General features: G+C 42.0%; 2 protein-coding genes across 4 annotated transcripts in view; one reads left to right on the forward strand and one right to left on the reverse strand.

The window, feature by feature from the left end:
• kcnj6 (potassium inwardly rectifying channel subfamily J member 6) overlaps positions 1-3,891 on the reverse strand; it is a 30,993-nt gene extending 27,102 nt beyond the window's left edge. The window contains exon 1 of one of the 3 annotated variants that reach the window (XM_030069498.1): positions 3,661-3,891. Coding sequence is in view for 1 of the 3 variants with exons in the window: in XM_030069497.1 (XP_029925357.1) it covers positions 571-640 (70 nt within the window). In the remaining 2 variants the exon portion in view is untranslated. Of the gene's footprint in view, positions 1-570; positions 673-3,239; positions 3,522-3,660 lie in introns of those variants that run through there. The other 2 variants (XM_030069499.1, XM_030069497.1) reach the window with 2 other exon arrangements.
• Positions 3,892-7,136: 3,245 nt separating this feature from the next.
• kcnj15 (potassium inwardly rectifying channel subfamily J member 15) lies at positions 7,137-10,568 on the forward strand. Its single transcript, XM_030069307.1, has 2 exons — positions 7,137-7,358; positions 8,636-10,568. Exon 2 carries the CDS (start codon positions 8,683-8,685, stop codon positions 9,703-9,705), a length of 1,023 nt encoding a protein of 340 aa, XP_029925167.1. The 5' UTR covers positions 7,137-7,358; positions 8,636-8,682; the 3' UTR covers positions 9,706-10,568.

Consider the following 10,568-nt stretch of genomic DNA (forward strand, 5'->3'; position numbering starts at 1 on the left):
GTTGGAAATGACGGACATGTTTTAATCTTCAGCTACAAGGCAAGCTGTGAACGAGAGTTTCCTGTGACTCCGTTGCTGACTTACCAAGCTTTCTTTGTTGTTGTTGCTTGTCAGTTTGGGGCTGCAGCGAGCGTTTTTACTGATTTTTTGATAAATTGCCTTTCACCATTAATCTGAAGTTTGAATATGCTCATCTGCAGAATGTGCATTTTAAGAATGAAGTCAATAAATGCAGGCAATCCAGAGATATTGCATAAATGCACGTGCCTCGCTGACAGCACACATCCAACAGAGCTGCAAAGTGGGCGGAGTTGCAGGTACCAGAAGTCTTTTCCCCATTGTTTAACCTTTTTCTTTTAACAATACGAATATTATAACATTACTCAGCACAGGTTAGCAGGAGCTAGAGCCACATCTGCTTCTTCTTCATCAACTTAGCATTGACTACCCAGTGTCACTGCCATCTCACAAAGCCAACCACAACTTACTTTTCAGCAGGTTAAGACGAGTCGTGTCACTAAGTTCTGCTGGCTATCGTTAGCTAGCTTATAAAAACATGATGAAAAGCACCTGATTGGTTGAGTCCACCGCTCCTTTGCCCAGTACGACGAGGGAAAGCGACAGAACACAGTACATCCATGTACTCCAGATGGGTGGTTGTACTCTGGAAGAAAACACTGCACCACGGCTGCTGAAATGATCAAAGCGTGTGTTTATAAAATCGGCTCAAACCTTCAACGCTAAACTCCGTCATCGAAGCTCTGAACCTAAACTATTTGAACGCTGTTTGGATTCAACCAGGAGACTTTCATGTCCCAGTGTTGGAACTGCTCCAATATTTGGGAAGAGGAATGGGATATTGACTTGAGGAGACGTGGCCTCCCAATATAACCCAGTCAGTCCACTTTGCATCTCTACTGGTCAGAGCTGGGAACGGAGCCCAGATCATTACGCCCATCCACCAGAGCACTATCTCACTGTCAGACTGCGACTTCCTTCTAGCCATCAATCTGCTTTTATCTGTCTAACCTCGAGTCAGACGAGACTGAAGCCAGTTTCATCCATGTACTTTGACTTGAGAGAAGCCACAGACTGCACGCTGAGTCAGCTCAGTGCACTGCCACAGGCTGCCAGCCGAGCTCATGTGAAGCTCATGTGAAATATCAGCCGGGTCACGCAGACCTAAATGCTCCTTTCAATTGCTTTACATGAAACCAGTCAAACCATCTTCAACAAATAACCATTTAGCCATCTGCTACGTACATTTCTCGTGACTGTATGGTATGAAAAGTTTGTTTCAACCATCACCAGGGCCACAGCACGATTATTTTACAGCCTTTTCTTTTTACTGTTCTGACACACACACAAAAAAATGATTTATCCCAAGGTCCGTGCATTTCACTCGGTAAGTTTACAGCACCAAGGTGCTGAGCTTAACAAGCACCACACAGCTAATAATCACTGCAGCCAGCAGATGGATAAATTATTTGTCAAATAAAGTTCTAAATGGAGCTTCATACCACTAAGATCTCTCTTTTATATTTTTATTGTACTCCTAAAGGACAAAGCTTGAATAGCTGAGCGCTGCAGATGCTAAGGTATTCAGTTAATTTCACACGAGACAGGCGAGCCCTAAATCAAAGCACCACATCAATCTGCCACAGAGTGGAGTAAAACAGAAATTTATTTAGGCCTCTGATGAAAATCCTTATTTTTTATAAGCATCAAATCTGAGCGATAATAAGAGAGTGGGGGCAACTGTTAGCCACTTTTTTTTTTCCAATCACAAACAAGCGTGAGAAAAAAATTAGACAGTTCTCCTGTTTAAGAAATTAACTAGAGTGTCAAGTTCACTGGAACACAGCGACGCATCACAGCTGTGTTTCTAATCCACAAACCCGATGTTCCCATACAACTAACCTGCACAGTCAAAGGAGACGCACCGGCCTGGGGTTAGGGTTAGGCACCAAAACCACGTGGTTATGGTTAGGAAAGGTTTGGTTAAGGCATAAAAAACACTTGGTTACGGTAACGTGCGATAAAAAAAAAAAAAAAAACGTTGGTTAAAAATGAAGCCTACTGTTGCTTGACATGGGACAGACGCTCAGCTCAGCTCCAACTCTCTCCTTACCTCCCTCACAACACAGACTGTACACTGACTGATTAGGATGATGATGATGATGATGATGATGATGATGATGATATATGGTGATCTAACAAACAAATGTAACTGAGAATGTAGTTTAGTTGGATGATAATTTTCAGGAGACAGGGCTGCTCTCCCCTGTGTTAGAAACCATCCCAGCTCCACCACCTCCACTGTTCTCCACCTCAGATGAGTGAGACAGCAGGCCCGTGCTCATGGCCAATGCTGCGCCCTTTGTCCTGACAGCCAAAATTTTTCAGCCATGCTGAGTGAATTTTTCCACACTGCTGACCTCCAGCTGGGCTGAGCGACTTGTGTCCAGACGGCCGGACTCCGGGAGCAGACGATGCGTTCTGCAGCATCCCCTCCCAGTGATCCAGAGCCTCCACGCAGCTCGCAGGGAGGAGGGCCAGCCTGTCTTCCAACGAGCTGAAGCTGCTCAGCCTCACTTTATCTCCATCAAAACGTCTCTGCTAACAGCTTTATGCAGCGCGGCCGTGGAGCTGGCAGCTCTGCTGGGCAGTGAAGCTTCCTGCAGATTCACAGTAAATCTGGAGGCTGTTTGGAGGAGGAAGGTGCAGCTGAGCAGGGAACAGGCTTTAGCACAAAATAAGTTTGCTGAGGAAAACAGGCCCACTGTGTGAGAGCTACACTTTACTGGAGAATCCCTTTTTATTTTTCATACCAGTGATGAACAGATTTATTTGGAGATTTGACTGATTTATTTGATTGTGACGGCTCTTACAGAGAGTAAGTGGCTGTTAGAGAGTCGACGGCTTTATTGATGATGAACGGATTTTATTAAAAGCAGGAAGCTGAGCATGCCCACATGCTCCAGCAGGCTGGAGATGTCCCGTTGCCATGGAGATGAAGATGATCCACATAATATTACTAATAGCCTACTAATACTACTAATAACACTGCTGCTGGTAGTAGTAGTAGGCTACTTATTATATAATACTACTAATAAAACAATTGTAATTTAACACTAAAATAATAATAATAATAAAAGCACTAATAATGGCAACATCATCATTAACAGTAATAGTAATAATAATACTACTCGCCTAAGAAGAAAAAGTTTGTTAATTACCTTATGATGCTAATCCACAGATTGGTCGTTCCTTGTGAATTATAATCTGAATTAACGGTGAGGTTCTGAGTCCGCAGGCCTAAACCGTGGAGCGGCTCAAACATTTGCTCAAACCCCGTTTGGCTGCTTTTCCGCGGCGGAGTCAGCAGGCAGCCTCCGCTCCTCGCTCCTTTTCACATGCGACATCGCGCCTGTCGGGCTCTTATCAATAATGAAAACCATCTGGGCTGCGTGATTTACAGGGGAATCGCGTTTCCATACACGAAGTGATGAGGCCACCGCGCAAATTAATCCTGTTTATGGATGGTCTTGCATTGTTATGTAACCCTCCGCCCCCACCGCTGCCTTAAAACACAGTCCTGTCTCGTTTAATTAAATAGGCCAACTATCTGCCGTGCCTCGGAGAAGGGAACATACCTACCTTAAAGATCAATTTTCATTCTCCAGGTCATTTTAAAAGACGGCTTTCCTCCTCCACGCAGTCTCTCTCTGCATGTGTGTGTGTGTGTGAGAGTGTGTGTGAGTGTGTGTTTGTGTGTGTCTGGTTGTAGTTTGTGATGTCGAGTCGCTCGGTGGGAACGTATTGAAGAAGAAGAGCCGCTAATTTCCCCTCTCCTCCATCCTCTCTACAGAAAATGCATCTGCCGTCAGCCTCCACCCACCCCCTCTGCTGGGAGAGCCCCATAGGTAAACAGTGGAGGAGAGAGAGAGAGAGAGAGGGAGAGAGAGAGACTACCACAGCCTATAGTGCACACTAAATGGTCCTCTCAGTCTCAGTCAGTATAGGTGGTGTGATCCTGAGGGGTCAGCAGCCTTTACTGTGAAAAGAGCCACGTCTCTCCTCTTCCACCAAATAAAATTCATCTGGAGCTGCAAACACAGCTTCAACTTTTATCTGTAGATATACTACACATACAAAAACTGTAGTTTGTTGCATGCGTTAAATTATAGCACGACAATAGAGAGGACTTTTGATGTTTTGTTGCTGTTTTGATCTGTTTTAACAAAAGAAAACACCAAAGTCTTACAGAGAGGAGAGAAGCTACGCTGGCATGAAACACAGAGCCATGCAGGCCTGTGTGAGTCCTGCCAATATTTGTGGAAAATGACTAAAATAAAAAGCAGCACACTTTCAAATAAATAAAACATATAGTTGCAAAGAGTAAACACAAAGAAACAGGCCAGTTTGCATTTAATTATGTCGCCACATATCGAGCAGACAAATCTGACCACGCAGAATTAAACTCTGTTTTCCTCTGAGAGGTTTTTTTTTCTCCCTGGTTAACTAAGCAGAGGTCAGAACCTCCAGATTGGCCGTGCAGGGGAAGGAGCTGGGCAGCAGACGTAGCAGGATGTGACGAAACATTCAAACCTTTTTTTTATTCCAGTGTCACAGCGTCACCTCCAACTCCAAGATAACAAAACTGTCCACCGTGCAACAAAAGTGAAATAAAAGTAACTGTTGTTTATTTCTGTGTTATTTTTTTGTCGAAGCTCCAGAAGCTGCAGAGAGGCTGCAGAGGGGCTGCAGAGAGGCTGCAGAGCGGCGGGATGCCCCCCAGCCTAGAATATAATGTATTATATTCTATAATAGCTATAAGAGTATAAACTAGAGCACGTTCAAACAGCGGTACAAACACATGGTATTCACAAAGTATAGGGAAGAGTAAGGGTGTGATGAACACTAGGGTTCTCACATATTATTTATTTACTTGTTATTTATTTATTTATTTATTTATTTTGTTGGCACCAGTAAATATGTTTTTATAAATAATAAAAAACAGGATACACAGGAGGTAAACTGATTAATTACTAAGTGGAGAGGGGGTAGGATTCAATAAGCATTGTGCTTCTTCCTACTCCTTTTCGAACATGTTAAGTTAATATTGTTTTCAACTGTTCTTTTGCTGTTTTGCTGTTTTTTTTCTTTTTGCACTACTTGCATATGTCCAAAATAAAGCCTTCATTCATTCATTCAACTATAATATCTATGACATATTTTATTATTAATTTTTTATTTCATACATATTTGACATACCGTTTTCCTCTTTTGAAGAATGCCTTTAACATGTATATTTTTGTGTCTTTTAATCATTTCCTGCCCTTTATTACAGTCGTCACATCCACAGAATCAGCAGACGATACAGAAAGGAGTGTCTGTCCAGGAATACGAAGATCAGTTACCACTAACCAGCTCAGAGACGCTGCAGCTGCTGACTACAGTTTTGGTTTCTGTTTGAGACGATTCACTGACAAGATGCTTGAGTCAGGGTCCCAAAATGCAAAGGCACATCACGGCTTCACTTGCTCAAGGGCTCAAAGGAACACCCTGCAGGGGCTGTGGGACGGGGTGAAGACACGTCTGTCCCCAAACCGTGACAGTGACTGTTTCTCTCACACCAGAATTTATGTGCCTTTACATTTTACACTTTACACTTTGGTAATCAGAGTTTCCTCCACCTATGGCTGTTCTCTAATTTCACAAATACCGAGTAAACAGGAAACCAGGTTTCCATAATCATGTTAAGGGAACAAGAGAAACCCCGTTAACATACATCGCTGGATTTCTGCTGGAGAAACCAAAAACACACAACACACATCACTGAAGAGTGCTTAAAGGGATAGTTCAGCCATTTTAAAACACACACAAACGCACACACACACACACACACTGTTCTGTTCTGTAGGACAGTAGTGGTGTTGTCTTCCTCATTGTTACTGAGTGCTGGATCCCTTACGGAAAGGAAATATATTTACCAGTATATTAAATGAAATATATGGTAGTATATTAGAATATATTACATTTAATATATGGAATTACAATATATTGAAATATATTTTTATATTTGAAAATGTCATAGCAATACATGGAATAATATATTGGTGAAACATATATTGATGCAATATATTTATATATTGCATCAATATATTGTAACATACTTCAATATATGAAATAATATATAAGTAATTGCGCATTTTATATAGTGCAATATATTGCATAGAAATATATATGTGTTTATATCCCGTAATATATGACATTTTATATTTATATTTCATACTGATGTCTTTTTGTACCTCTCTTCGACATGTGGTCTGTGTGTGATTGGGATTCTTTTTAAAGATTTTTTAAATTGTTTTATTTTTTGCATTTCTTCTGTGTTTGATAGTGACAATAGGGCCAGGAAAGGCAGGAGAGAGAGAGAGGGGATGCCATGCAGCAGACGATCCAGGCCGGATTCAAACCCAGGCTGCTGCACTAAAGACTGAACGCTGATATGTGGTACGCGCTCTACCAGCTGTGAACAGGACTCTTTAACCAGTAACCAAGAAAAAAGACGACAGGGAGCACAGGTAAAAAAAAAAAAAAAACAGAACAAGAACAAGTATTACTAATACTGGAAGTGAGTCAAAACACAATGACGCTGATACTGAAAGCCATAAATGTTTTGTTTCCTGCACACACACCACACACACACACACACACACACACACACACACACACACATGTTCATGGTCTATTTCCTGTAAACACTGGCCGTCAGTAGGGTTAATAACAAACAAGTGTACTCCAAGGTCATAAAGTTGGACAGACCGGTCAACACTTGAAGAGTCATTTGACACAGAATAAACAGATTCAGTTACAGCTTCAAGAAATATGTGAGGGTTTTTTTTTTTAAATTATTATTATTATTTTAAAAACCCAGAACACTGAAATTTAAATTTCTGTTAATGTGTACCAACATGCTGAGTGTGGCAAGCATGCGTCAAGGATTCACAGCGTCCTTGAGTCGACTCTGAGGCCTCGGAGGTGGTAAATCAGGGTGTGTGTACAGGAGCAACAGCCATAAAAGGGACAAAACAAAGCTGAGTGTTCAGAGTCACCATTCGCACTCGCTGTGGACAGACAGCAGGGGGGATAAAAGCCGACCCACATGGAGACAAAAGCTTATAGTTGTTCACTTTGTCTCTGCGTTCTGCCCTAAATATCACTGGGCCAAAGTTCAGCCACAGTGCCGGGGACAATAGGAGAAACCAGACACTGAACCAGGTGTGTTCTGCCGCAGTTTCACACGTATAGACGATCACCTGAGACAACTCGACGAGGTGAACGGGCAGAAGGTGAGTACATTGAGCTCCTGAGATTTATTAAGAAAATAAGAGTCGATTGGAGCTGAAACTTCTCCTCTCTCACTCCTGCAATCTGTTACCTGTAAGTTAACATTCAACTCTGTGTGTGTGTGTGTGTGTGTGTGTGTGTGTGTGGGTCAACCATGACGAGGACACACACTCTGCTGTGGGACACTCTTGTTCTGTAAATGTGAATCACCACACATAGCATTTCATGTGGTGTTTTAGTTGAAGATTTTTTTTTGTGATTTTGTGATTGTAATCTAACATTTGGTGTATTTTGAAATATGTTGATGTTGTTATTATTATGTTGTTGTTTTTTTTTATTTATTTTCGCAAAATACTCTTTGGGCATTAAATACTTCATCTTGATTTTGAATGGTACTTTATGCTAATGTGATGCTCTCATTATTATTATTATTATTATTATTTGGGATTAAATATTTAAAATGACACACAAAGTATGTAACAGATGAGAAATCAAATGTTTGACGCTCACTATCTCAGAACTGCATTCGACTCAGATAGGATATTATGATTCCAGGCTCACAGCTTAATAATAATATTTATTAAATCTGTATTGATGTAATATTTTTACAGAAATATTGGCTTCGCTAAAAATTCTGCAATCACAACATCTCAAATTCATGAATTAAATGTTTGAAACCTGAACAAATTCGCTTTAGCACAAAATTATCTGAAAATTTGAACAACATGTTCCTTACATGACAAGAAAATTTTAGTTAGAATTACTGAAGATATATATGTATATGTCAGATCGGAGATGCTGGATCGATCATGTTTGGATGGTTGTTCTTTTAGAAATTATTTTTGGATTTGGGTCAGACCTGAGAAAAATGATAGCCCTACTGTCTGTTCTGGGCAACTTCCTGTTCAGTGCTGGAGTTTACATGACGACGCTGAAGGCAACACATAGGCTATTTCAGGTGGTAAATGTAACCTAGCGATGGAGGACAAGTAAACTGGTCTGGCTCGGTTACTGCGCTCTCGGACTCAGGTCGGGTTTGGACAAAAATTTGCAGCCTGATCCGCACTCTAATGAAGGTTTTGAGTGACTTTTTTCTTTGGGGTTGGAGGCAGCACATGATGAGTATTGATAGAAAAGTTATGGGTGAAGTATCCCTTTAAGGTCTTAACAAGATTATCACAAGCGTTTAAATATAGATGCACCATTGATGAAATATATGATGTGAACTCATTACGACACCAGGTGAGATAATCTGTGTTTTCTTTGCATCTTTTTCCAGTCCTTCTGTTGGCAGTGCACAGCCAGATATAAGTGATCAACGGCGACATGTCCAGCAGGAGGCCGGAGGTCCAGCGAAGGATCGTGTCCAAGGATGGCCATAACAATGTGCGCATCGATAACGTGGAAGGCATGGTCAAGCTGTACCTGCACGACATCTGGACCACTGTTGTGGACATGAAATGGCGCTACAAGCTCACCTTGTTCGCCTCCACCTTTGTGATGACCTGGTTCATCTTTGGCGTTATCTTTTACTTCATCGGCATGGGCAACGGTGACTTCGATGGCGTCTTGCACTCCAACCACACACCGTGCGTGAGTAACGTGGAGACGCTCACGGGGGCCTTCCTGTTCTCTCTAGAATCGCAGACCACCATTGGCTATGGCTTCCGCTACATCACAGAAGAGTGCCCCTTGGCTATCTTCACTCTGGTGGCTCAGCTGGTAATCACAGGCCTGGCTGAGATCTTTGTGACCGGCGCTTTCCTGGCCAAGCTGGCTCGACCCAAGAAGCGAGCAGAGACCATCAAGTTCAGCCAGTCAGCGGTGATTTGCGAGCGCCAAGGCAAGCTCTGTCTCATGGTGCGAGTGGCGAATATGAGGAAGAGCCTGCTGATCCAGTGCCAGCTGACAGGCAAGCTCCTCCACTCCAACGTGACCGAAGAAGGCGAAAAGACACAAATCCACCAAAGCTGCGTTGATTTCTACATGGATTCTAGCGGAGACTGCCCCTTCCTGATCCTTCCGCTCGTTTTCTACCATGTGCTGGATGAGAACAGCCCGCTCGCAGGGCTGACCGCTGAAAACCTGCTCACTCGCAATTTTGAGCTCCTGGTGACCCTCAATGCGACCATGGAGTCCACCGCAGCCACGTGCCAGAGTCGAACCTCGTATGTTCCTCAGGAGATCCTCTGGGGTTATGAGTTCAAGCCGGTGCTGTTCAGTACCGCCGGCGGCCGATACGTGGCTGATTTTAACTTTTTTGACAAGGTGCAGCTGAGCAACAGCGCAGCCTTCCACAGTAACAAGACAGAGAAGCTGAAACTGGAGGCGGAGTATAAGAGAGAGTAGCAGATGCGTTGTTTGTTGCTGTTGTAATAACACAGATGTTCCATGATTGTTGTTTCTTGTTATTTTATGAGTTAGAGCCAGACCAAAATATGTGATCACCAGTGTCGAGCTAGTAGAAAAAAATAAAAATTGGATATCAACCATTCAGTGTCATCCACTGCTGATATGATGGGGGTTCCTCCCTGAGCACAGCTACAGAAACTGACCGGTCATCCTGACAAAAATTCATTTTCATTTCATTATCATTACTTTCTTCATTCAAATATTCAAATTTCTTCTGTAAATGAATCATTCATTTCATCGCAGTGAATTCTCCGTGAACTCAGAGGAACAGCCTACCTGATGACATGAAGACCTGCAGCTCCATCAGAACTTTAAACCCAGATTAGAAAGTCTGTTAATCTACATTTTATCTCATGGTGTTCCCTCGTATGCAGATGATCTTGCTTTTTAATTTGACAATCGTACAGTTTTAGTTGATATTGTGTGTGGGTGTGTAATGTGCTACTGCGTGTAATTTTGTACCATGTGTCTACTGGACTACTACTTGTTTTTATATTTTTATGCCCGAGGGACTGCAGATGAAGATTAGCTACACAGAAAGCTGACTATGGTACAGTACATAAGATGGTAACTGTTGTGTTTAACGCTGTACATGGTCCCTTACATTTGAAATAAATAAATCAATAAATAATTTCAAGTTACACTGCCTTTAAGGAGCATATTAGTAATTTTGAACAATTACAAGAGTTTACGCAACAAACATTTTACATTTTGACAAACCTTTTTCCAAATAATGAGGGGTATGATTTAACAAAATATAATCAAAATCCCTCCATTTTTGAAATTTGAATTTTTGGTTG

The sequence above is a fragment of the Myripristis murdjan genome, chromosome 14, assembly GCF_902150065.1.
Source record: "Myripristis murdjan chromosome 14, fMyrMur1.1, whole genome shotgun sequence".
In the NCBI taxonomy this organism is placed as follows: Eukaryota; Metazoa; Chordata; class Actinopteri; order Holocentriformes; family Holocentridae; genus Myripristis; species Myripristis murdjan.

Bases quoted from the DNA above. Each gene is read 5' to 3' on its own strand.
- kcnj15 (XM_030069307.1), top strand. From the start codon at position 8,683: ATGTCCAGCAGGAGGCCGGAGGTCCAGCGAAGGATCGTGTCCAAGGAT.